This window comes from Peromyscus eremicus, unplaced genomic scaffold (assembly GCF_949786415.1).
Source record: "Peromyscus eremicus unplaced genomic scaffold, PerEre_H2_v1 PerEre#2#chr22_unloc_1, whole genome shotgun sequence".
In the NCBI taxonomy this organism is placed as follows: domain Eukaryota; kingdom Metazoa; phylum Chordata; class Mammalia; order Rodentia; family Cricetidae; genus Peromyscus; species Peromyscus eremicus.
In genome coordinates, this window is record NW_026734286.1 from 10,150,120 (window position 1) to 10,177,048 (window position 26,929).

The following is a 26,929-nucleotide window of genomic DNA, read 5'->3' on the forward strand; positions in this document are numbered from 1 at the left end:
CTCAGAGGACGCCACCCAGAACACGTGACTTGCTCAACCGATTGACAAACAGGGAAGCCCAGGTGCTGGCAGATGACGCCAGGACCCCCTGAGCAGCCGGTTCTCTCCCACTTCCTGGGTCCTGGGTGGGGCGGAGAGGAGCGGGCAGAGGGCTCCCTTCCCGGAAGTGCCTACCCAAGGGGCATCGGTCCCGACGGTCACTTTCATCCCCACACAAAGGCAAAGGAGGGGATGTGTTTGCTGGGCTGCTCTGGAGAGGGCGGACTTGATTGACAGATCCCAACGGAGGGCTGGACCTGGGGCTCGACCCCTCTCTGAGCGCAGCCCGGGGTGATCCCGCAGTCACGGCCGTCTAGACCAGTCTGTCCTCTCTTCCCCAGATCCGCTTCCGGGGTCGCCCCAGCTCCCAGCCGGCTTCTCTTTCCAGCTCCCATGGGGACCACGGAAGCCACGCTGAGGATGGAAAACGTGGACGTGAGGGATGAATGGCAGGACGAGGATTTGCCCAGGTGAGGGCGCCAGCGCCCCTTCGTCCGGGCCTTGCTGCTCCTGGCAGCAGCAGCAGATGTTGCTGATGGTGACAGAACCTTCTGGAACCGTTTCCTCCAAGACTCCCAGACACTGTGACCGGGCCTCGCAGCTCAGCTTCCACAGAGGGAGCTCAAGAATGAGTTCTGGCCAACCTGGGGTGCAGAGAGAGACCCTGTGTCAAACAGAGGAGCGTGGTCGGGGTGGAGCCCCGCCCAGAATCCCCCAGTGAGGGTCTAGGGGCGTGGTCAGGGTGGAGCCCCGCCTAGAATTCCCCAGTGAGGGGCTGGGGGCGTGGTCAGGGTGGAGCCCCGCCTAGAATTCCCCAGTGAGGGGCTGGGGGCGTGGTCAGGGTGGAGCCCCGCCTAGAATTCCCCAGTGAGGGGTTGGGGGCGTGGTCAGGGTGGAGCCCCGCCTAGAATTCCCCAGTGAGGGGCTGGGGGCGTGGTCAGGGTGGAGCCCCGCCTAGAATCCCCCAGTGAGGGGCTGGGGGCGTGGCTCAGAGGCTACATAGCAAGTTCCAGACTAGCCTGGGCTAAATGAAACAACTTTTGAAAAGCCAGGTCCTGGAGAGATGGCTCCCAGGGTAATGTACTTGCCATATAAGCACCAGGACCCGAGTTCAATCCCTCTGTACCACAGGAAAAAGACAAGTGGGCGTTTGTGATCCTAGAGCTGGGCAGGTGGAGAGTGGCCCTTGCTGACCCAGACAGTCTAGTCTCTTGGTCACTGAGACCCTGTCTCAAGAACCAATGGAGAGGAAGTGAGTGTGGTCCCTGACTTCCACATCTGGCTCCTGATAGAGTTAAAAATGACAAATGTGGAGGCTGGGACACAGGGACTCGGCTGGCAGTGTTGCTCACCGTTTTATTACTCTTCACTCTTTTGGGGGCCCTGCCACCCAGCTCCCAAATAAATCACACACGGAAGCTTATTCTTAATTATAAATGCCCAGCCTTAGCTTGACTTGTTTCTTGCCAGCTTTTCTTAACTTTAAATTATCGAGTCTACCTTTTGCCTCTGGGTTTTTCCTTTTCTTACTTCTGTGTATCTTCCTTTCACTCCTACTCCGTGGCTGGCTGGGTGGCTGTGTGGCTGGGTGGCTGGCCCCTGGTGTCCTCCTCTCCTTATTTTCTTGCTCTTTTTTCTTTTCCTCCCAGATTTCTGCTTCTATTTATTCTCTCTGCCTGCCAGCCCCGCCTATCCTTTCTCCTGCCTCGCTACTGGCCATTCAGCTCTTTATTAGACCATCAGGTGTTTTAGACAGGCACAGTAACACAGCTTCACAGAGTTAAACAAATGCAGCGTAAAAGAACACAACACATCTTTGCACCATTAGACAAAAAACTTAAAATATTCCACAACAGGCAGAGAGCTCACCCAGCATGCAAGCAGCCCTGGCTTCTGTCCCCAGCAACACAAAGCTGTCCTCTGTTGTCCCCCGGTACTCTGGAGGGAGAGGCAGGAGATTAGAGTTCAAGGTCATTCTTGGCTGCTTTGGGAGTTCAAGGGTAGACTACTCTGGTAGTGAGAATCCTGACAGAAGACAAAAGGAAGAAGCTGTGCTGTTTCCTTACAAGTCCCTGGGCCTGGCCTCCCTGGTCCAGCGTCCAGCTGTGCTCACCCAAATATGTCCTTATCCACAAGACCCCTGGCAGCCAGTGCCCTCACCCAGCTCAAGACAGACACTCCCATGTCGACCCCCATGCCAGTCTGGCACTTGGCTTACCAGGCCACCGCCTTCCTCCCTACAAGAGGACGCAGGCCCAGCTGCAGCTGCACAAAGGCCCCTGTGTGCACAGCCTTTCAGGCAGGGATCCAGCCCACAGTGTCTGCTCACCTGTCAGGGAGAAGCCCAGACCCCCCCAGGTCATTGGAGAGGGCTGGGGAGGAGAGACAGTGGGTACATTTTGAGACAGTTTGTAGCCCAAACTGGCTTTGAACTCACTAAGTAGCCAGGAAGGCCCTGAACTCTTGCTGCCCCTGCCTTAGCCCTCCAAGCACCATGATGTCAGGTACCAGCATATCGGGTTTGGATGAAGCGGGGAGCCAGTGAGTCATGCATGCTGGGCTCTACCCATTGCCCAGCCTGAAGTCAATGATTGCATTCTGTCGTCGGTTTTTGGTTATTCCAGACAGGGTTTCTCTGTGTAGCTTTGCGCCTTTCCTGGAACTTGCTTTGGAGACCAGGCTGGCCTTGAACTCACAGAGATCCGCCTGGCTCTGCCTCGCAAGCGCTGGGATTAAAGGCGTGCGCCGCCACCACCGCCCGGCCTGCCCAGCTTTTAATTTTTTAAATGTTTATTTATTTATTCATTCATTTATTTACTGTGGAGACAGAATCTCACTGAAAGTGTGGACGCTGGGGCAAGAGGATTGCCAGTTTGGGGCCATCCTGAGCTACAGGAGTTTATGCACTAGGCTGACCGGCCATGAGGTTGCAGCAGAGAGCAGAGGCCAAGGCCAAAGTCTCACTCCAAGCAGCCGTCTGGACCCCGGTGTTTGTGCCCTGCTTGTTTTCTCTGTAAAATACATTTTGTTGTTGTTGTTTTTCGAGACAGGGTTTCTCTGTGTAGTTTTGGTGCCTGTCCTGGATCTCGCTCTGTAGACCAGGCTGGCCTCGAACTCACAGAGATCCACCTGCCTCTGCCTCCCGAGTGCTGGGATTAAAGGTGTGCGCCACCACCTGAGGGCTGTGAAATACATTTTTAAGGTGAAAAGGAGAGGAAAAACAGGAATAACAGGATAATACCTTGAAGGCTGGGGGCGTGGTCAGGGTGGAGCCCCGCCCAGAATCCCCAGGGAGGGGCTGGGGCGTGGTCAGGGTGGAGCCCCGCCCAGAATCCCCAGGGAGGGGCTGGGGGCGTGGCTCTTTTGAAAGGCATTTTTCTATATGGGTGCTTCCTGAATCGTCTGTTCCCAGAGAGAGCCGAGTCTGGGGCATTACTGCCTTGATCTGATTGCATTTTCTTCTTTTCTCTCAACCCCCTTGGCTGGTCCGGTCATCTGCGTTCCTCCTGCTGCGTTTTTGACCCGGTTCCTGGGGTGTCCACAGACCCCTCCCTGAAGACACTGGGGTGGAGCTGCTGGGCGGCGCAGTGGAAGACTCGTCCTGTAAGTTTGCAGAGCGCGCAGCAATGTGAGCTTGGTCTCAGGGTGCGATGGTGTCCGGGGTTGCATGCAGGGTGGGGCGTCTGCAGGGTGGGCCCAAGGGTAAGAGGACACCCACATGAAGACTGCGCCATGTCTCACTGTGTGCCGTTAGCTGTTTGCCCGATGGCTCTGTGCAGGTAATGCGCTTCCAGTCTAGAAGCCCGGACTGATGAAATGGGGGATGGCTCAGTGGGTAGCGCGCTCGCTGTTCTGGTCTAAGGACCTCAGTTCCGATTCCAGAACCTCAGGGTGGAGGGTGTGGGGTGGGGATCAGGCATGGTGTAGCTCGTTTTCGATTTTCGTGCTGCACAGGAGGATGGCTGGGACTCACCGCCCGCTGGCTACCTGAGTCCGTCACCCCCAGGTTCAGGGAGAGCCCCGCGGTGAAAACACGGGGAGAGAGGGTCGAGGACACACTCTGTCGCTCGCAGGACCCCACGCACACACAGTCTTTCGGTTAGAAAACACGTGTATCTCAGGTTGTGTCTGCACATGGAGATACATGCCAGGAGTCCTAAACAGGAGGCCGAGGCAGGGGGATTGCCAATTCCAGGACAGCCTCAGCTGTGGGGACGGACCCAATTGTGAGCCGTCACAGGATAATGCCCCTGCCTGTGTGCCTTCCTCCAGGTCTCCCCTCCCCATCGTTTTTAGTTCTCAGACTAAAATCCAGAACTTAACACCGAGGCTCCACCCTGACCACGCCCCCAGCCCCTCACTGGGGGATTCTAGGCGGGCTCCACCCCGACCACGCCCCCAGCCCCTCACTGAGGGATTCTGGGCGGGGCTCCACCCTGACCACGCCCCCAGCCCCTCACTGGGGGATTCTGGGTGGGGCTCCACCCTGACCACGCCCCCAGCTGCTTTTATATTTAAATCACACATATTGAACTCATCCTGTGCCCGCTGGACTCAACCCGTGGCACTCCCACTCTCTAAACCTCCCACCAGCCACACAGAGTGATCCCGAGGACACACTGGGCCTCTCCAGCTCCAGCCAGGTTCCTTCCACACGCAGGGAACACCACATCCGCTCCATCTTACAGCTCCAAATGTCATATTCTATCCCAGCACCAGAGGGGAGACCTGGGCCTCAGCCAGCTGTTCTAGGTCTGAAGCTGCTGGGAGGAGCCTGTGCACACAGGATTGACCTGCTGGAGGAGCCAGCACAGTCCACTTCCAAAGGGAGGGAGCAGGGCAAGATGGGGTCACGTGGAACATGGAAACCTGTAGTTGGAATTTTCTTCAGGCCACCAACCAGCTCCCACATAAAGACATGGAGACTTGGCCGGGCGGTGGTGGCGCACGCCTTTAATCCCAGCACTCGGGAGGCAGAGCCAGGCGGATCTCTGTGAGTTCGAGGCCAGCCTGGGCTACCAAGTGAGTTCCAGAAAAAGGTGCAAAGCTACACAGAGAAACCCTGTCTCGAAAAACAAAAACAAAAACAAAACAAAAAAAAAGACATGAGACAATATTAATTATGAATGCTCGGCCTTAGCTTGGGCTTGTCCCACTGGCTCTTATACTCAATTTAACCTGTTTCTCTTCATCTACGTTTTGCCTTGGGGCTTTTTACCTTTCTTTGATTCTGTATGTCCTGCTTTCCTGCTTCCTCTGCATCTGGCTGGCTGGCCCCTGGCATCTCCCTATCGTCTCTTTTTCTTTCTTCCCCGAGCCTAAATTCCTCCTCCTACTTACTCTCCCTGCCCAGAAGTTCCGCCTTTACCTCCTCTATCTATTGGCTGCTCACCTTTTTATTAGACCAATCAGGTACCTTAGACAGGCGAGGTAAAACAGCAACACACCTTTACATAATTAAACACATACTCTGCAACATTAACAGAGGCAACACATCTTTACATAGTTAAATAAATATTTCCCAACATTTCCTCCTTTTGTCTAAATAAAAGTGGTTGGTATGTAAAATGAATAAAAATAATTAAATTAAAAAAATAAGGAATAAAAACTGACACTAAATTTTTTTTTAAAAAAATGGTTGTAGCTCTAATATAGTAAGATAGTAAAAATTATCAAGCAAGAACTACATTCACAATAACCAGTCCATTTGTATTTGGCAAATTTAAAGAAAAGACTCCATTATCTACCCAATCTTGGTGAGTCCACAGTTGTGTATCTAATCCACCTTCTATCCTAACTGTATTACCAACCAAAATTATCTTTTTAGACCTCAAAACATTTTCCTAGATAAACAATCCAAGTTTTTATGTCTCTCAACATTATATACTTTACATAACTTTTTTGAGTTTATTTTCTGAATTTGGTAACAAGGAAAACTGTAAAACTATAACTATGTAGTCTTCAACCCCATCAGAGACCCGAGAAGGATATATATTACCTGAATAAACAGGACACACAGAGCAAACAACTTCCACAACTATAAGAAATGAGAGAAACAGCTGGCTGCCTGGACAGTCACCCAAGGTTCCTCTGCAAAGCTGGGCATCCATCTTCGTCCTACAGGTCCAGAATATCTGACAGACTCTCATGTGAAGCAGGAATTTTGAAGGACTGTCCTGCCTTGTTTTGGTGAAGTTTGGCAGTCACTTTTTTGTGTGTGTCCTGCTGGTCCAGTTTGGACAGCATACTATCAACAGTCAAGGCAAAGGCAGTTTCTTGCCCAGTGGCTAACTTTGCCACAAATGAAAGCAAACTCCATATGGAGGTTCTTTGATGCCCATCATCTTCCCTGAAGTAGATTGGTGCCGCCAGGAGCAGACATGTCTCACTGTCATGGAAATTCTCATGTTATTAAAACATTTTAAATGTCATATTCTCTAGGTCTCTGGAGTGTCTGAAGACCATCTATCTAAAATATATTTCTGTTTGACCTTGAAAACTTACCTAACTATAAGTTTGATTGTTATAGATAACTAGCTACTAACCTGTGTTTCTTAATTAACTTAGACAGTTTGTAATAATAGCTTTCAAGCACTAGAATTTTATATTTCATTTTTAAATGAGCTGCATAGGTACAATACCTTAAGCAAGAGTATAAACATATGTACAGTATAACAAAAATAACCTTAAATTTGCATCAATATATAAAAATCCATACCATTGTTAAATATTTGAGAAGAATAGTTGTCTTTTTTATATTTCCTGTATTTCTTTATCCCTGCTAAATGATGACAAACATTCACAACCTATTGAATGACAAAACCACCACCCCACCTCTTGGGAATGTGGGCACCGTGTACTCTAGACTGCTTCCTGTTGTACAGAGGTGATGGTGTCCTCAGGGAACCCTGAGAAAATTGAGATAATGATCAAGTCCTAAGAAAACTAGCTATAACTTTTGTTGTCCAGTCTCGATGTAATAGGAAAATGCAAGGTTTATCTTCAGTCCTGGCTAGAGTAGTCTGTGAGGCTGGACCATCTCCACCAGCCGCAGCCATGAAGCTGTTCTGGACCAGAACTCTGAGGAAACCACAAGAGAGACATTCTGAGAGGCGGCATCACCTGGGCCACCCATTTTCATTGGTGTCTGGTCCTTTTCTCCTTTCTGAAAACACACAAACTTTCAAAGGTAACACACATATCTGCATTAACACAAGTAGGGATTGTGAAGTGTGCACAAGCCAGCTAAAGATGATTTCATTCTGTGTTTGCACAGGTAAAGGCATCTGTTAACGTTACAAGACTGTTTGGACTGTACAACCAAACCTCTATCCATGCCATATGAAAGGGTGGCATGTAATAATCAGTCATGAGGACTCTGTAGCCAGATTTATCTTCTAACCAGATTTATCTTGTCTCATCCAGTCTCAGATCTGTCGATGTAGCACGTATCTTAGAAGGTCTTATTAATAAAATCAGACCTGAGGCAGGTACTGGGGTCAACACTGGAAGATCAGAGAAACAGAACAAGCCACAGCCACCTCACCTGGCCAACTTCTCAGCTGATCTTGTTTCCTCAGACTGGAAGCCTCTGAGCTGAACGGTGCTGCTCAAAAGCCTAAAAGCTTAACCATGCCAAAAACTTCTAGTTCCTGGTTTTCACGCCTTATATACCTTTCTGCTTCCGGCCATCACTTCCTGGGATTAAAGGCATGTGTCACCATGCCTGGCTGTTTACAGTGTGGCTTTGAACTCACAGAGATCAGGATGGATCTCTGCCTTAGTGCCACCATTTTCTGGCCTCTGTATCTAGTGGCTCTTCTGTTCTCTGACCCCAAGTAAGTTTATTAGGGTGCACAATATTTTGGGAAACACAATATCACCACATTTCTCCTTTTTTGTCTAAAATTTTTAAAAAGCTTATAACTAATACAAGAAAAACTATATCCAATAAGTATATACAATATATACAGTCAGGAATTACATTAACAATGTCTAGTCCATTAACATTTGACAAATTCAGATAAAAAATTTTCATTACTTATCCTATTTAAAACAAGTAATTCCTTTTTTAAAGTAGATTCCATAATCTCCCTTTTTATCTTATCATGTTCCCATGTCAAGGGATCGGCATACACATCACCTGTTTTTTTTTTTTTGTTTGTTTGTTTTGTTTTTATTTTTTCAAGACAGGGTTTCTCTGTGGTGTTTTGGTACCTGTCCTGGATCTCACTTTGTAGACCAGGCTGGCCTCGAACTCACAGAGATCTGTCTGCCTCTGCCTCCTGAGTGCTGGAATTAAAGGTGTGTGCCACCACCACCCGGCTACATCACCTGTTTTGTAGTTTTTCTGGGTTGATTTATTTATGTCTGTAGCCAATATTTTCATGGGGTCTCTCCCCAGTCAAATCTGGTCTCTATTAATTTTGAAGGAATCCATAGCCTTTCATTTCCTGTGGGAACAAAATCATAAGTTCTCCCCCAATGCAATATATTTTCTGAATTCCATTTTAAAGTTAAGGCATCCCTAAAGCATCTAGGCTGGTTTAATTCAGCAGTTCCTTTTACAATCCCACATCTCTCAGCAGCTGTTGTTCATTGATCCACATTTAAAAAAATTCATGGGGCTGGAGAGATGGCTCAGAGATTAAGAGCACTGGCTGTTCCTCCAGAGGTCCTGAGTTCAAGCCCCAGCAACCACATGATGGATCACAACCATCTGCAATGAGATATGGTGGTGCCCTCTTCTGGCCTGCAGGTGTACATGCAGGCAGAATACTCCATACATAATAAATAAATGAATAAATAAAATTCAAAGTCAACACAACACCATACAGAATCCAGAATCCCTGTGTATTTCCCATCTTCATGTGGTTTATTCTTTTTAATTACTTTACTCTTTCTTTAAAGACTTTACTTAATTATTTTTAAACTATTATTTTTTTCCTACAACTGTCTATACCCATTTTCTTTTCTGTCTTAAGCACCTATGCACATTGTAACCTTTTTAAAGGATTTTCTTCTGGATGAGTTTTGCTGTGCACATGTAGTGTTCTCTGGCCACAGGAGCCAAACCTTACACTGCTAACTGTCACCTAGGACCTCCACCTCCACCGTGTGGCTCCCAGTTGGCTCCACCCATTTCTCTGGTCCATGAGAGTGGCACCTTAAGCCCGAGGACCTGGCTGAGAGCTGCATTTAACCGCCCCAGCTCTAGGAAGTCAGTGCCCACACTGTGGCAGGGTGTTTTTTTTGTTTGTTTGTTTGTTTTTTTTTTTTTTGTTGTTGTTGTTGTTTTTTTGTTTTTCGAGACAGGGTTTCTCTGTGTAGCTTTGCGCCTTTCCTGGAACTCACTTGGTAGCCCAGGCTGGCCTCGAACTCACAGAGATCCACCTGGCTCTGCCTCCCGAGTGCTGGGATTAAAGGCGTGTGCCACCACCACCTGGCTGTGGCAGGGTTTTTACTTAGCTTGTTGTTTCTACTTAGCTTGTGGTTGCTCAAGTGCTCAGGGCAGCGCCTCCCGAAGGGGCCGTATCCATTTTCTTTTCTCTGTTTCTTTTTTCCCAGCTTTCTCAGGCCCTATGTGAAAATTCAGGCCCCACGTTGGACACCATTTATTGTTGGAATTTTCTTTGGGCTGCCAACCAGCTCCCAAATAAAGACACAGAGACTTATTATTAATTATGAGTGCTCGGCCTTAGCTTAGGCTTGTCCCACTAGCTCTTACAACTTATGTTAACCTGGTTTTGTTCATCTACATTTTGCCTTGGGGCTTTTTACCTTTCTTTCATTCTGTATGTCCTGCTTTTCTGATTCCTCTGTGTCTGTCTGTCTGGACCCCAGTGTCTCCCTGGCATCTTTTTTCTTTCTTCCCCTGACCCTAAATTGTCCTACTTACTCTCCCTGCCTGGAAGTCCTGCCTATCCCTCCTCCCTTGCTATTGGCCATTCAGCTTTTTATTAGACCAATCAGGTGCCTTAGACAAAGTAAAACAGCAACACATGTTTACATAGTTAAACAAATGCAACACATCTTTACAGAGTTAAACAAATGCAACACATGTTTACATAGTTAAACAAATATTCTGCAACAGAGACCTGTCAGGGAAAGAAACATCTAGCAAGAGGCATCTCTCTGTCTCTCTCTCCCTCCTCTCTCTTACTGTTTTGGGCCAGGGCTCCTGAGCTGGCCAGGAACTCACTATGTAGCTGAGGATGACTTTGAACTCCTGATTCTCCTGCACTGCCACTGGAGTACAATGACAGACATCAGACACACACCCTTGAGCCTGGCAGGATTTCCTTTTCAGTGTCCAAACCATTTTGGGTGGCACATACCATTTTAAAAATGTTAAAAAAAAAAAAAGTTTTTTAATTTAAAAACTTTAAAAATCCAGTACTGGAGAGGCAGAGCCGGGCGGATCTCTGTGAGTTGAGGCCAGCCTGGTCTACAGAGTGAGTTCCAGGACAGCCTGGGCTACACAGAGAAACCCTGTCTCAGAAGTGAAAGAAAAACAAAACAAAACAAAAAAAAAAACTTTTAACACTTTACTCTCTTGTAATACGAATCTACTTTGATACATATTTAATACATTTGGATCATAATCCCCATTACCCTGGGCCCCTCCCCCAGTACAGCTGAAACCTTTCTTCTAACACCCGCCCCCTTTTCTGAAGTTTTTTGGTTGTTTGTGGCATCTCATCAGGGTTGCCTGGAACAGCACCTTCCATCTTGGTGACGTCCAGAGGCCAGGACTGAGATTTCTGGCCAGTTCCAACTGGATTTCTCCATGTCCTGCCATGGTGTGTGGTTTCCTTAGGATGGGGTCTTACATGTAGGTCAGGCGGGCAGCCCAGAGCGAGCCAAAAGTCTGTGTCATCTGGCCACCTGGCGATGGAGGCATCGACCTTTTTATCTTCTCTATTTTTTGTTCGTTTGTTTTTTGAGACAGGGTCTCACAGAGCTCAGGCTAGCTCAAATTTATTATGTAGCTAAAGATGACCCAGGCTTCCTGATCCTCCTGCCTTCTTGTGGCAAGTGCTGGGTGACAGGTGTGCATTGTAAGCTTTTCTTCGTAGAATAGAGAGAGCCTTCTTCTACGTGTGGATCGGGGAGGGGTACCATTTCATTTGAGACAGAGTCTCACTGTGCAGGGCTGCGCTGGAACTCGCGCTGTAGACCAGGCTGGCCTGGAACTCAGAGATCTGCCTGCCTCTGCCTCCTGAGTGCTGGGGTTAAAGGTGTGCACCACCACACCTGGCCTGGCAAATACCATTTGTGACGGCAAATTCCATTTAACATATTTATTTTTTAGGCAAATTCAAATTTGTTATTTCTCTCTCTCTCTCTCTCTCTCTCTCTCTCTCTCTCTCTCTCTCTCTCTCTCAATGATATTAATTTAAGGCTTGACAATAATGCCCTTCACCTCAAATACCTACCCTTTGGTTCCACCGTGCTGTTGGTGACAAGTGTCACCTCCACGTGTGACCCTGGGCCACGATTTTGATGCTGCCCTGCGGGAAGAGTCAGTGACATCATTTTAACCTACCTCATGGATCCAGAGGCCCCGCCCACTTCTGGGAGGGAGGCACAGAGGGACGCAGCCCCGGGTTCCCTCTCAGCGACAGTGACCTCACATCCTGAGGTTCCCGGTGGGGACGTGGACACTTCCGCTGCACGGTCACATGTGACCTAAAAACAAAACTTCTTCCTCAGTGGGTGGTACCAGTGGGGACAGGTTTAGAATTTTCTTGGAAAGCTTACATTATTTCCAACTCCTGAAGAGGCGGTTCTGACTGGCTGGGCAGACTAGGAGGAGCTAAAGAGACAGGAGAGGAGTTGTGAGGAGTCTTAGAACAGAGGGCCACTGCAATGAGGAGGCGGGGCTCCACCCTGACCACGCCCCCAGCCCCTCACTGGGGATTCTGGGCGGGGCTCCACCCTGGCCACGCCCCCAGCCCCCTCTCTGGGGATTCTGGGCAGAGCTCCACCCTGACCACGCCCCCAGCCCCTCACTGGGGGATTCTGGGCGGGGCTCCACCCTGACCACGCCCCCAGCCCCTCACTGGGGGGTTCTGGGCGGGGCTCCACCCTGACCACGCCCCCAGCCCCTCACTGGGGGATTCTAGGCGGAGCTCCACCCTGACCACGCCCCCAGCTGTCACTGGGGATTCTAGGCGGGGCTCCACCCTGACCACGCCCCCAGCTGTCACTGGGGGTTCTAGGCAGAGGCCATGACCCCAGTTTGTGTATTGTGGGTTGTTGGGTGTAACATGTGGATTTTGAAGGACGGCTTGTGGGAGTCAGTTCTGTGTCCACCATCAGGGTTCTGGGAATAAAGCCACCAGGCGGGGTCCCCCAACTGTTGAACTGTCCCTTTACCTGCTGAGCCATCTTATCAGCCCTGTTTTGAGAGATCTGTCAGGGCCAGGCTGCCCCTGAACCTTCCATCCTCCTGCCTCAGCGTCTGAGTGGGATGACAGGCTTGTTTCCGTACCTCTGGGAGCGCGGCCCGCATCACGATGATTCTCAATACCTGCTCCGGTAGAGTGTCGTCATGACCGTCACTGAGCACGCCTGGGGGTCACCCCCCCCATTGTCCTTAAGCTGCCCTGTCCAGACACCACTGTGGGAGCTAGGGTGCTTCCTGTCACCGGGACAAGCACGGTGACAGATGTGGGGAGGACTTACACCTGCGCGTCACGGTCCATCCCGAGGGACGTCAGGGCAGGACCGGAGGCGGGAGCTGAAGCAGAGGCCGCGGAGGGGGCTGCTGCCCGGTGCTCCCCACGGCTGCTCAGCCTGGCTGATTTCTTTCTTTTTAAATTTTTTCCCTCATGTATTCCATCCTGACTGCATTTCCCCTCCTTCCCCTCCTCCCAGTCCCCCACACACCTTCCCTCCCCCACGTCCACTCCTCTCTTTCCCTTCAGAAAAAAGCAGGCCTCTCAGGGATTTCAGCCAGACACAGTATGACAAGTTACAGTAAGACTGGGCGCAGTCTGGCACGTTCAGGCTGGTCCAGGCGACCTGGTATGAGGAGTAGAGTCGGAGATAGCCAGGCGGCGGTGGTGCACACCTTTGATCCCAGCAATCGGGAGGCAGAGGCAGGCGGATCTGTGAGTTCGAGGCCAGCCTGGGCTACAGAGCGAGTTCCAGGACAACCAGAGCTACACAGAGAAACCCTGTCTCGAAAAACCACACACACACACAGACACACACACACAGACACACACACACAGCCGGAGATAGCCCCTGCTCCCACTGTTAGGAGTCCCACAGGAGGACCAAGCCACACGACTGTCACACACATGCAGAGGGCCTAGGTCAGTCCCACACAGGCTCCCTGGTTGTCGGTTCAGGCTCTGTGAGCCCCTGTGAGCCCAGGTTAGCTGATTCTGTGGGTTTTCTTGTGGTGTCTTTGACCCCTCTGGCTCCCGCAATCCTTCCTCCCTCTCTCCTGGGCTGTGGTTCTGCATCTGTTTCCATCAGTGGCTGGATGACGCCTCTCTGGTGACGATTATGCTCCCCGCCAGCTTTCTCACAGAACCCAGGACCCCTGGCCGGGGTCGCCCCACCCACAGTGGGCTCAGCCCTCCCGTGTCAATCACCATCAAGAAAACGCCCCACAGGCCCGTCTGGTGGTGACGTTTTCTCAGCTGAGGTGCCCCAGGTGGCTTCTCTCAGGTCCCCTCAGAAGACTCAGCCGCACTGAGCTCCTTCCGGGTGGACTTGGGTTTGGGGACAACGTGTGGGGGTGAGGCATAAACTTCCGGAGGAGGTCACACGTGAGGGGGTTGAGCTCCATGGGCAGAGGCTCACTCAGCCCTGGGGAGCAGGAGTCCGAGGCCATCCTCTGCTACACACTGAATCTGGGGCCAGCCTGGGCTACCCAGCGCCTGTCCGAGCGGGGGTGGGGGTGAGCAATCTTTCCCATTTGTGGGTCCTGGCAGCTCCTCCCTCCACCCTGAACCTGAGTGGAGCACATCGGAAGAGAAAGACCCTGGTGGCCCCAGAGATCAACATCTCCCTGGACCAGAGCGAGGGCTCCCTGCTGTCCGACGACTTCCTGGACACCCCCGATGACCTGGACATCAACGTGGATGACATCGAGACGCCGGACGAGACCGACTCGCTGGAGTTCTTGGGAAACGGCAATGACCTTGAGTGGGAAGGTAACGGTGGGGGTCCCCGCCCTGTCCCCCGGGGCCTCTCTCCGCCCCTCTGGCCCCAGTGGCCACCTCCTCGCTGGGCCCCCGCATCATGGCTCCGGGAGATGCGTTGGCCCAGGACCCACAGTGTCTGGCCCCGCAGAGCTGGGGTCTGTGTGGATGGATTCTCACAGACGTCCAGATGGACACCACCCACGCGGGGCCGGGGCAGCGGGGGACTAGGGACGAGCTAGAGTAGACGTACGTGAGGCCCACGTAAACCAGGAGTGATGTGCGCGGCTGGGAACGTCCCTGCCCTCTTCCGGTCCCCCGGGGGCTCCTGCAGTCAGGGCGGCCACACACATCCCGACTTCAGTCAGCGAGTGACCCGCTGCAGGGACACCCTGCGGGGCCCAGGGGGAGGAGTGAGCAGGGTTCAGGTATTTCTGGCAGGGCAGGTAGGGGGGGGCATGCGTTGGGAAAGCCTTTTCATCTTATTTATCATTTATTATTTATTTGCTTTTTCTTTGAGACACAAGGTCTCACTATGTACCCCAGGCTAGCCTCGAACTCTTTTTTTTTTTTTTTGGCTTTTCGAGACAGGGTCTCTCTGTGTAGCTTTGGAGCCTGTCCTGGATCTCGCTCTGTAGCCCAGGCTGGCCTCGAACTCACAGATCCGCCTGCCTCTGACTCCCGAGTGCTGGGATTAAAGGCGTGCGCCACCACCGCCCGGCAAGCCTCAAACTCTTCAGATCTGCCTGTCTCTGAGTGTCAGGATGATTTTTAAAAAAAAAAGAAAAAGGGGGGGGGACCAGCCAGGGTGGGGTGGGATGGAAGCCTCAGGGGGTGGTGTCAGCGGCTAGCTTGGATGCAACCACGGAGGACTTCCCGCAGGAGGCTGCGGTGTAGCCAGAGCCGGGCAGGCAGGTGGTCCCTGCTCTTCTCGTGGCTGCGACGCCAGACACGGACAACTGGGGGGACAGGTTTATTCTGGCTGACCATTGGGAGCTGCAGTCCACGGAAGCGGGGAGGGTTCGGGCCCTGGGACCCGGCGGCACCACATTCAGGGCGGTTAACCCAGGCTAGCTCACCTCAGGTGTTCCCGGAGCTGTCCCCCAGGATTCCAGGTCCTGCCACATTCACAGATTAACCCTCGTGTGTGTGGGGGGGGGCTGGATGGATTCACACCGCCCCCCCCCCCGCAGACGACACCCCAGTGGCCGCTGCCAAGAACATGCCCGGTGACAGCGCGGACCTGTTTGGGGACAGCGCGGCGGACGAGGGCGGCGCGGCCAACGGTCGCCTGTGGCGGACCGTCATCATCGGGGAGCAGGAGCACCGCATCGACCTGCACATGATCCGGCCGTACATGAAGGTGGTCACTCACGGAGGTGTGTGCACCCCGCGACCCGCCCCCACGTCCCCGGGGTCGGGGGTCACCGGGCACGCGGCTCTCCTAAGTGGGGAGTCCAGCTGGGGTGTGCAGGGGTGACACACGGGGTGCCATGCCCCCACCGGTGGCGTTGCTCAGGGAGATGCAGCCGTGGGGGGGGGCATGGTCCAGCCTGGGCTACTGTGACACCGGATGCCTCCTTTCCCAGGGTACTACGGGGAAGGCCTCAACGCCATCATCGTCTTTGCTGCTTGCTTCCTTCCGGACAGCAGCTCCCCCGACTATCACTACATCATGGAGAACCTCTTCCTGTAAGTCCGCGGCCCGCACTGGGGAAGCGGAGGTGGTGGAGCCGCGAGTTCGAGGCTAGCCTGGTCTACAAAGACCACCTTTCCCAAAACCCAACCAGCGAGGCAGCCGGGGCCCCTGGAGCTCAGAGAGCACCGTGGGGGGTCTCTGCTGTTTGGGGGTGCTGGAGGCCGGCACCCTCAGTGCCCCCACGCGGGAACCCCATCCCCCCCCCCCCCGCAGGTACGTCATCAGTAGCCTGGAACTGCTCGTGGCTGAGGACTACATGATCGTGTACCTGAACGGGGCCACGCCCCGGCGGAGGATGCCGGGCATCGGCTGGCTGAAGAAGTGTTACCACATGATTGACAGGAGGTGAGAGTCGGGGGACCCGTGTCTGATCCATGTCTGAGAGCACCGAGACCTCGAGGGTCATCCTCAGAGAGGCGTCAGAAAGAAGGCCTTTTCTTTTTCGTGGCTGAGTAATATTCCAGCCTGTGACCAAACTGTATTGTTTCTGTCTGTCCGTCTGTGAGTAAACACTGGGCTGTCTCCACCTTTTGTGTTTTATGAATAGTTTCAGACAGATTCTTAAAACCTGAGCACTTCCTAGAATTCAGGACTGTGTGTGTGTGCGTGTGTGTGTGTGTGTGTGTATGTGTGTGTGTGTGTGTGTGTGTGCCACACTGGGCCACACTGCTGCCGGTGTTGATGTGTCCCAGAGCCTCTAACTCTGCAGCTGTGAGGGCGCAGTTGGCTGAGGGGACCTGGGTCGTCGGGCTGGGGAGGAGGCGGTAAGCGGCCCACCCACGGTCCCCGCGCCCCGGACCCGAGGACCCGACGGTGTCGTCCTTGCCTCCCGCAGACTGCGGAAGAACCTGAAGTCCCTGATCATCGTGCACCCCTCCTGGTTCATCCGGACCGTGCTGGCCATCTCCCGGCCCTTCATCAGGTGGGACCCTGCCTGGCTCTGCGCCCCGAGACTCTCTGACCGCCAGACCCGGGGTCCCCCTGTCTCGGTCTCCCCAGACCCGGGGTCCCCCTGTCTCGGTCTCCCCAGACCCGGGGTCCCCCTGTCTCGGTCTCCCCGCCCCGGGGTCCCCCTGTCTCGGTCTCCCCAGACCCGGGGTCCCCCTGTCTCGGTCTCCCCAGACCCGGGGTCCCCCTGTCTCGGTCTCCCCAGACCCGGGGTCCCCCTGTCTCGGTCTCCCCAGACCCGGGGTCCCCCTGTCTCGGTCTCCCCAGACCCGGGGTCACAGCTGCACCACCCTGGTGTTTCACCACGTGCTGTAGATCTGAGCTCACGGTGACGCTCGCCCAGCCGAGCCGTCTGCTCCGGCCCTAAGTCTCCCTGGTCAGCACTGAAGCGGCAATCCTCCTGTCTCAGCTCTGTGAGCACCAGGATGGCAGGCGTGTACCACCAGGCTAGGTGGAGAACTCTGCTTTGTGTTTTTTTGGGTTTTTTGTTGTTGTTGTTGTTGTTATTTTGTTTTTTTGGTTTTTCGAGACAGGGTTTCTCTGTGTAGCTTTGGTGCCTCTCCTGGAACTCACTTGGTAGCCCAGGCTGGCCTCGAACTCACAGAGATCCGCCTGGCTCTGCCTCCCAAGTGCTGGGATTAAAGGCGTGCGCCACCACTGCTTTGTGTTTGTAAGAATCCGTTTGAAGGGCTGGTGAGACGGTTCTGTGGGGAGAGGAGCTTGCGGCCAAGCCCGACAACCTGAGTTCAATCCCCGAGACCGCACGTTGGGCGGAAGGACCGGTCCCTCACGTTGTCCTCTTGTCTTGCGCGCACAGTGAGAGGACGTTTCTAAACAGGACACACCTGGGGTGTTGGTCGTTCACCACCGTCCTGCCGAGGCAGGAGGGTCGCGAGTGCCAGGCCGGCGCGGGTGACCCCTTGTCCGCCCTTGTGTGCCCTCAGTGTCAAGTTCATCAGTAAGATCCAGTACGTGCACAGCCTGGAGGAGCTGGAGCAGCTCATCCCCATGGAGCACGTGCAGCTGCCGGAGTGCGTCCTGCAGTGAGTGTCCCTCGGGGTCCCCTTCCACTGTGAGCGCTGGGGGCGGGACAGGCGGCTCAGCGGTTAGCGCACCGGCTGCCCCTGCAGAGGACCCGGTTCGGTTCCCGGCACCCACACGGGGCTCACAACCGCCCGTGACTCCGGATCCGGGGGCCCGACGCCCCCTCCTGGCCTCTGCGGGTACTGCACGCCCTCACAGGCTCACATTGAGGTCCCCACACGGAGGCTCAGTCCCCCCGCACCCACCCTCCCCTTCACTCCGCGGCCCCCACGGCCCCGCTGTGGCCGAGTCTGACTCCCTGTGCCTGTCTTTCTTCCCTTCAGGTACGAAGAACAGAGACTCAGAGCCAAGAGAGAGAGGTCAGTGTGGCACAACCTCCTGACGGGGTCTGAGGGGTGGTTTGGTGGCTCCCGCTCGGTGGAGACCGACTAAGGTACCCACTGGCTCAGCTCTGCCCTCAGTGGGAAAACTGACGCAGGCAAGTGTGAGGACCTGAGTTCAAATCCCCCGCACTCACGTAACCTGCCGGGCATGTGATGCCCGTCTGTAATGCTGGAGCTGGGGAGATGGAGATGGGATCCTGGGGCTCGGGTCCTGGGGCTCGGGGGCCCGCAGCCTCCCCAAACCAGGGAGCCCGGGGCTCAGGGAGAACCCTCATCTAAAAACGCCAGGCGGGAGTGGTGCACGCCTTTAATCCCAGCACTCGGGAGGCAGAGGCAGGCGGATCTCTGTGAGTTCGAGGCCAGCCTGGTCTACAGAGTGAGATCCAGGACAGGAACCAAAACTACACAGAGACACCCTGTCTTGAAAACAAACCCATAAGGTGGACTGGGCCAGCGAGATGGCTTGGCCAGTAAAGGGGGCTTGCTGCCAGGCCTGAGAGCTGGTGGTGGGAGGGGACGGTGACTCACGTGCCAGTTGTTCTGACCTCCTCACATACGCAGAGGTACACGCACACCTCACACACCCCCAGAGTCCTGCCTTTCAGACGAGGTCTCCGGAGTCAGCCATGGATTCAAATCCCACCCTGATCATCTATTAGGTATTAGTGATCTGTTTCGGGTGTGAGTGTGCAAGCCATGGCCCGGGTGTGGAGATCACTTTCGGGGAGTCAGTTCCCTTTCCAGTGGGGATCCAACTTGGGTCGTCAGACTTGGCGGCAAGCGCCTTTACGTGTTCCCACCCGCTTCCTCATTTAGTTTGAGGACCTTACCCAGCACTGAGCACAACAGTGGTGACCCCAGGATTCACATTTGTACAAACAATGCCAGCCACGCCCAAGGGCTTGGGCTGCCCCTAAGCCCACACTGGCTCGGTGCGCGCGCGCGCGCACACACACACACACACACACACACACACGCGCGCGCGCGCACAGCCTGAGCTCAGGCCTGGAGGAACCCTGATGGCGAGGCCCCGTAAGTTTCTCTTTGTCTCTTTTTAGCATCTCTGTATCTTTAAAGTTTCTTTGCGATTTCCATGCAGCACGTGAAGTTCCACACCTTGCCTGCCCCAGCCCACAGCCGGGCACAGCAGAGCCCAGTCACAGGGCTGTGCCCGCCACGCCGGCCCCTCAGAACTTTCCATAGCCCACAGAGATGCTCTGCCCCGTGCCACACTAACTCCCTCCCCCATCTGTCTGCTCTTGGTGCCTCCCCAACCCTGTAACCCCGGTCCCTGTGGCTCTTGGGTTCTCCTGGGAGTGGACACGGCCGTTTGGGTCCGCCCACGTCCCGTTCAAGCTGAGCTGTGTCCTCACGCCCATGTCGGCACGGTGTCAGAGATGTATTCCTTTTCATGGCTGGGTAATCGTCCAGTGATCTCATGGGAGATCGCTACAGCAGTCGGTGGAGCCCAGTGGGTCCCCCGGCCCTGGCAGCCCCCGCCCCCAGCACACACACACACACACACCCCGCCCTCATCACACACACCCCGCCCCCGGCACATCCGCCCCCCCCCCCCGCACCCTCCCACCACCCCACCACCACCCCACCCCGGGCACCCCCCGCCCCTGGCACCCCCCGCCCCTGGCACCCCCGCCCCCATCACCCCAGCCCTCGGCACCCCGCCCCCCATCACCCCTGCTGTGGACACTGGTGGCCTCTTCCTTAGTGCAGAGGCCCATTGTTTTTCTCTTTTTTTTTTTTTTTTGGTTTTTCGAGACAGGGTTTCTCTGTGTAGCTTTGCGCCTTTCCTGGAATTCACTTGGTAGCCCAGGCTGGCCTCGAACTCACAGAGATCCGCCTGGCTCTGCCTCCCGGTTTTTCTCTTTTGAGACAAGGTGTTGGGTGGCCCGGGCTGGCCTCAGAACTCGTGCCTCAGTGTCCTCAGTGCTGGGGTGGGAAGTGTGGGTCAGCAAGCCCAGCTCTGTTTCTCCTCCTGCCACCTGCACCTTCCAAGCCTGGACTTGGGGCCACAGCCCAGTTGGTAGAGCGCTGACCTCGCTGGGCCCAACCCCAGCGCCGCATAAGCCTCTGTGGCAGCACAGCCACATCCCTGCAATCCCCGAGGACGCAGGAGGATCCCAGTTTTATGGTCATCCTCAGCTACATAGGGTGTTACAGGCTAGCCTGGGCTACATGGAGACCCTGTTTCTGTGAGAAGGTGGGGCAGAGCTCCTGCCCACCCCAAACTCCCTGCATGAAGGGTCACACTTACCCCATCCTGGGCCACCAGCTCCCTCCAACACACCAGGGACATCAGTGCATGCTTGAGAGGCCAGTGGGATCCCAGAGCCCCGGGCTCAGCCCCAGCCACTGCACCCTGTCACCTGGTTCTGTCTGTCACAGCTCACGGCCCCCACAGCCGGAGTTCCTGGTTCCCAGGTCGGAAGAAAAACCAGAGACAGTGGAAGAAGAGGATGGGTGAGCGGGGGAGGGGGGGGCCAGCAGGCGGGGCCTGGGGACACCGGGAGGGAGGCGGGGCCCGGGGACACCGGGAGGGAGGCGGGGCCCGGGGACACCGGGAGGGAGGCGGGGCCGGGGGGGCACCGGGAGGGAGGCGGGGCCCGGGGGACACCGGGAGGGAGGCGGGGCCCGGGGACACCGGGAGGGAGGCGGGGCCCGGGGACACCGGGAGGGAGGCGGGCTGCTGCACCAGCTCCTCTGGTCCCCTCATTTCTGTCTGTTTGGGCTTCTCCTTACACAGCAGGTGCAGACTGACACCTGTTTCGTGCTAGAAAGAAGCATGGCGGCCTCCTTCCGGGGAGGTTTCCAGCCACAGTCAGTAAATGGGATTGCCCAGGTCCCAAACAGGCAAATAACACCCTCTCCTCCTCACCCACAGGTCAGTGGAAGCCACAGAAGACCAGGAGACAAGGTGAGTGTAGAGGGTGTCAGTGGGGTTTCTTGGAATGTTCTAAGCGCAGTTGAGTCTGGGTAACTGAATCTGGTCAACGTGTATATGCTTTGCCCCAGCAACTGGTACAAGAGACAGGGGTGTGCATCTGTTTCCCAGCTGTGGGACATGGTGGCCATGTCTAGGACACCCACCCACAGCCAGGTTCAGGTGCACCTCGAGAAAGGATGATGGATGGACGGATGGATGGATGGATGGATGGACGGACGGATGGATGGACAGATGGATGGGTGGATGGGTGGATGGATGGGTAGATGGGTGGGTGGATGGGTGGGTGGATGGGTTGATGGATGGATGGATGGATGGATGGATGGGCGGGTAGATGCATGGATTAATGGGTTGATGGATGGATGATGGATGGTGAATGGATGGGTGGGTGGGTGGGTGGGTGGGTAGATGGATGGGTGAATGGATGGGTGGCTGGATGGATAGGTGGGTGGGTGGATGGAAGGATGGATGGGCGGGTGGGTGGGTGGATGGATGGATGGGTGGATGGATGGATGGGTGGGTGGATGGATGGATGGATGGATGGATGGATGGATGGATGGGTGGGTGGATGGGTGGGTGGGTGGATGGATGGGTGGATGGATGGGTGGGTGGATGGATGGATGGATGGATGGATGGGTGGATGGGTGGATGGGTAGATGGATGGATGGGTGGATGGATGGATGGGTGGATGATGGATGATGGATGGATGGATGGGTGGATGGGTGGGTGGATGGGTGGGTGGATGGATGGGTGGATGGATGGATGGATGGATGGATGGATGGATGGATGGGTGGGTGGATGGATGGATGAGTGGATGGGTGGGTGGGTGGATGGATGGATGGATGGGTGGGTGGGTGGATGGATGGATGATGGATGGATGGATGGGTGGATGGATGGGTGGATGGATGGATGAGTGGATGGGTGGGTGGGTGGATGGATGGATGGATGGGTGGGTGGGTGGATGGATGGATGGATGGGTGGGTGGGTGGATGGATGGATGGATGGGTGGGTGGGTGGATGGATGGATGGATGGGTGGGTGGGTGGATAGGTGGATGGGTGGGTGGATGGATGGATGGATGGATGGATGGGTGGGTGGATGGGTGGGTGGGTGGATGGATGGGTGGATGGATGGGTGGGTGGATGGATAGGTGGATGGGTGGTGGATGAGTAGGCATTGTTGGATAGAGTTATGATTTGGTGGGTTGGTGTATGAGCACATGCAGAGGTGGATGTTTAGGTTTGTGACATTCTGAGTGCAGGAGTCCACAGGTCTTTATTGCTACTAACCTGGGAGGGAGGTTGCCTTCTGATCTACATTAGGAATGTTGGGGGCCATCATGCTCTTTGCTCAGAGCTCTACCAGCCAGTAGCTGACTCTGAGTCTTCCTGTGGAAGCTCGCCTCCCCCTCAGACACTGACCCACCCTACTTGTCCTGTGCCCTCCAGCATGTCCTGATTTAACCAGAACCTAGAGATGGACAGAGAAGACTCCAGACACCACATAACCTCCGTCAGAGGCCTGTGGGCCCCGGACTTCATCCTGCCTCATCCTGCGTCCATCATCCGAGGACACCTGGCCCCTTTGTCCCTCTCTGAATCCCGGTGCCCTCTTTTGCTGCTTGAGTACATTTCCCTGTTTTTATTTTAAGAGGGCGGTATGAGCACATTCTGGAGTGGACCACGTCCTTGGCCTCTACCCTTCCACACCCTGAGCTTGGGGTTGGCAAAGCTGGATACGGGCAGTGTCACCCACAGGTCCTATGTGACCTGGGCTCCTCCTCCAGACCTCATAGCCCCAGGATGCCTCTTACTGCCCCAGCTGGGGTGGCACAAATGTGCATTTTGGACCGACCCGATGAAAGACCCTTGACTCACCTGTCGCCTGTCCCTGGCTGGAGCCTCAGATTCCTGGTGGCCCTGGCTGTGGCTGCATCTGCTTTTCTGTGGAATGTACCCACTGTCTGCTCTCCCTGTCACCCCAAGCAGGGCTGTGACTGCCGACCTCACATCCCCATCGACACCCCCTATTCTGCCATTTGACTGTCTTCAGGGCCTTCAAGCCCTTTGCACACATATTGATCAGCCTGGTGGTCCCCAAACCTCCCCCCATAATCAAGAACATTTTCAAGTTCTTTAAAGTAGATGTGACTCCAGGAGATTTTAACTGACACCTCATCCCAAGGGAAGGAGTTGCGTCCACCTTCCTGTCCCCTGCCTGGGCCAGACTTAGGTTCCGTGTCACCAAGCAGAAGATCGAGACTACTGCTCCATGTGTGAGAACATGAAGAAAATGAAGATACAGGGCTGTGGGTGCCAGAGGATCTGGGGAACACCCTAAGAAAATACGTCCCAGTGGGCGGACACTGCGGCCACCTGACCTCCAAGCCAGGGTCAGAGAACGAGTTTGGCTTGATGACTTCACGGTCAGACACCACAGGAGTGTGGGGAGCAAGCCTCCTGTCTTCAGGGGCACTTAAGACCAGATGACATTTGCAAGGAGGGGCCCCTGTGATTCCCTCAAGACCTGGTGGAGCACACCTTTAATTCCAGCACTCAGGAGGCAGAGGCAGGTGGATCTCTCTGAGTTCTAGGACAGCCTGATCTACAAAGCGAGACCCTGTCTACGAAAAAAGAACACACAGGACCCTGGGCCTTGTCCTCTCCGAGGCTGGATTCCACCCACCCCACCGTGAGGCGTTTGTGACATGCCCTTTGCTCCTGAACCTCTGATGGCCCCAGAAGAGCAGCTTCCACCTGGAGAGTCACAGTCTCCAGCCCACAGCACCCGTGGATCTGGGGGGACACACCACACACCGGGCCTCCGCTCTGTGGCCTTGGGAGGGGACCTGAGAGAGTTGTTTGGGTGCTGGTTTTTATTTTGTTTTGAGACAAGATCGACCTGGCCTCAGACTCCTGATCCTCCTGCCTCAGCTTCCTGAGAGCTGGCCTGGCAGATGCGTGCCCCCAAGCCTGGCGAGGGCTTTGTAAGTTGTGTTTATCCAACGTCAGATAGAAGAGGGGAACCGAGATGGTGCCCCCAGGTCCGGGTCCAGGCCCCTTGGCTTTTGGAAACAGAATCCTAGAGACTTTTCCTGCCAGGGGCTTCCGGTGACAACCAAGGCCCATGACACAGGACAGCTGTGGCAGGGAGGGACGGGTGGACACAGTCCTGCCGGCCCTCAAGGGTCTGAGGTCCCGCCCCCAACCCTGGGCTGCCTGCTACATCTATCCCCCTGCCGCCGTGGAGTGCCCACCACCCCTTTGAGATTACCAGCACCCACCGACCACAGGGAAGCAGGACCCAGAACCGTGGCCACAGAGGACCCCGAAACAGGAGAGAAGCCCTGCACTGCTTAATATCCCAGTCCGCACAGGACCACTACTTCAGCTTCCCGGGGGAGAGTGTGAGGCCAGACGCAGAGGCCCCGCAGCCTGGTGGTGAAGGGCCGCTGGATTTCTCTAGAGATGCCCAGGATCCGTTTGAAAACTTGGCCCAGAGTAACCATGTCCACCGTCCACCAGCGAGTTGTGCAGCCATAAACATGGAGACGGTGGCACAGTCGCTATGGTGACATGAGGACCCGCGAGCTGGCGGGGGGCGATTTTTATGTGAAATAAATAAATTATAATGCAGAGGGAGACGTGTTTCCTCTGCGTGTTTCCAGGTGCGGGGAGTGAGGTGGGCAGGCCCAGTCCTGTCTGTGAGCAGTGCCCAGGCCTAGCTGGGGGGCGGCCTGGCGAACCTCCAAGGACTTTGGCTCCACAGCCTGGACCTTGGGACACACAGAGTGGCCGGGAGACCAAGGGCACGTGAACAACGCTGTGTTTAGTGTCGCCAGCAAGACGTGGTGGGGACCTGGGCATGGTGCCCCATGCCGGACATCCCAGCCCGCAGGAGGCTGCTGAATTCTGGACTGGCCTGGGGTGTGGATGTGGAGACTGTCTCTGACAGAGACAGTCTCGGCCAGTGTGCGGTCCCCTGGATGTGCCAGGTCCCTCCTGGGACATGGTGTGGTGACAGTCCCTAGGGAGGGGGTGCTGAACGGTGGGATAAAGGCTGGGCGGGATGGGGTACCTTTTGCTGCATGCAGGCTAACATTACACCCATTCATTCCCTAGCTCATTCATTCATTCACACACAGTCACTCATTCCCCACTCCATGGCTCTGGGGTCCAGCCACCCATGCCTTTCCCATCTCAGTCACAATGCCTGCTCAGGTCCCTGGGGACCAGGAGGGAAGGGCCAGACATTGTCCTGGGGTAAGAGTCCTCTCTGGAACAGTGTGGGCCCTCAGCAGCGGGCCCACAGGGGGGATGGACTGGGCAACCCCACCAGCACAGGTGAGAGTCTGGGGACTTGGAACTCAGGGTGAGGTGCCAGCCACAGGGCGTGAGGAGGACCACCCTTCAGATGGCCCAGCGCTGGCACCTGGAGCTCAGCCCCGGGGAGGCAGAGACAGGAGGGTCCCTGGGGCTCATCGGCCAAACACCCCAGCTCAACCAGGGGGACCCCACCTAAAAATAACTGGACGGGGGCTCTCAAGGAGGTCCTGACCTGGGTTCGATTCCCAGCACACACCTGGTAGCTCACAGCCACCTGTGACTCCATTTCCAGGGGACCCGACGCCCCCTCCTGGCCTCCTGGGCACCAAACTCCCAGACAGACAACATACATACATACAAAAACAAAAATTAAAAAATCTGCCAGGCAGTGGTGGCGCATGCCTTCGATCCCAGCACTCGGGAGACAGAGGCAGGACTAACCTGGTCTACATAGCAAGTTTGAGGCCAGCCAGAGCTACATAAGAAGACCCCAGAGGAAGCCTGACAGAGGCCTCCTGCCTCCACGTGTGGCTCACACACACGTGCACACACGTGTGCACACACACACGCACACACAGAATATTTCTTCTCCTTTACCAAGAACGGGGTGGGTCACAAGGCCCCACCCTGGCTCCCCTGAGCCTGATCTCAATGACTCTGGTCACATGGTTCACGACAGGGTCACGCTGAAAAGATCATCAGAGCGAAGCAGTCTTGTGATTCACATCCAGAGGCCTGAACACACCTTCGTCATGACACTTTTGGAAGAATTTCCTGGCAGGGCCTAGCTGGGGACAGGGGAGAGGGGGAGGGAGGAGGAGGGGAAGAGGGGGAGTCCCTTTCCTTGGCCCCATGAGAGTCAGTCTCAATGTCAGGGTCAAGCCAGGGGACACAAACTTAGGCAGATATTTTTAGGGATAGAAAGGTGTGACCGGTGAGGATGGGGAGGAGGGGAGGGAGGAGGGGAGGGAGGAGGGGAGGGAGGAGGGGAGGGAGGAGGGGAGGCAGACACGGGAGCACAGCATGGAGGTTGGCCGCTGTCCCTGGGCCCTCTGGCTCCTGACTAATTTAGGCAAAAGGCTACTGAAGCTATTTGAAGCCTGAGAAACAGGTGCTCCCCACACACACCCCCGTGCTTGGGGGGCCTCCTCCCCCGGGGCGGCCTCCAGGATGCCCAAACCTATAAAGGCGTACAGCTGTGTCAATGAGGCTGGGACTCCCCGGAGCAGCTCACTGCAGGTCACGAACAGCTGGGCTGCGGCCACCGCAGAACCAGTCCCCGCTGCCAGGCCCCAGCATGAAGCTCATCGTGGGCATTGGAGGGTGAGCCCCGGGCCTGGAGTGGGACCCTGTATCGGGAGGGGAAGGGCC

General features: G+C 55.2%; 1 protein-coding gene across 1 annotated transcript; it reads left to right on the plus strand.

The window, feature by feature from the left end:
- Nucleotides 1-432: 432 nt before the first annotated feature.
- Nucleotides 433-26,885, plus strand: Atcay (ATCAY kinesin light chain interacting caytaxin). Its single transcript, XM_059251665.1, has 13 exons — nucleotides 433-509; nucleotides 3,584-3,642; nucleotides 13,992-14,213; nucleotides 15,395-15,580; nucleotides 15,791-15,893; nucleotides 16,114-16,245; nucleotides 16,736-16,822; nucleotides 17,793-17,891; nucleotides 18,216-18,251; nucleotides 20,679-20,753; nucleotides 21,175-21,207; nucleotides 25,518-25,576; nucleotides 26,788-26,885. Exons 1-13 carry the CDS (start codon nucleotides 433-435, stop codon nucleotides 26,883-26,885), a joined length of 1,266 nt encoding a protein of 421 aa, XP_059107648.1.
- Nucleotides 26,886-26,929: the final 44 nt, after the last annotated feature.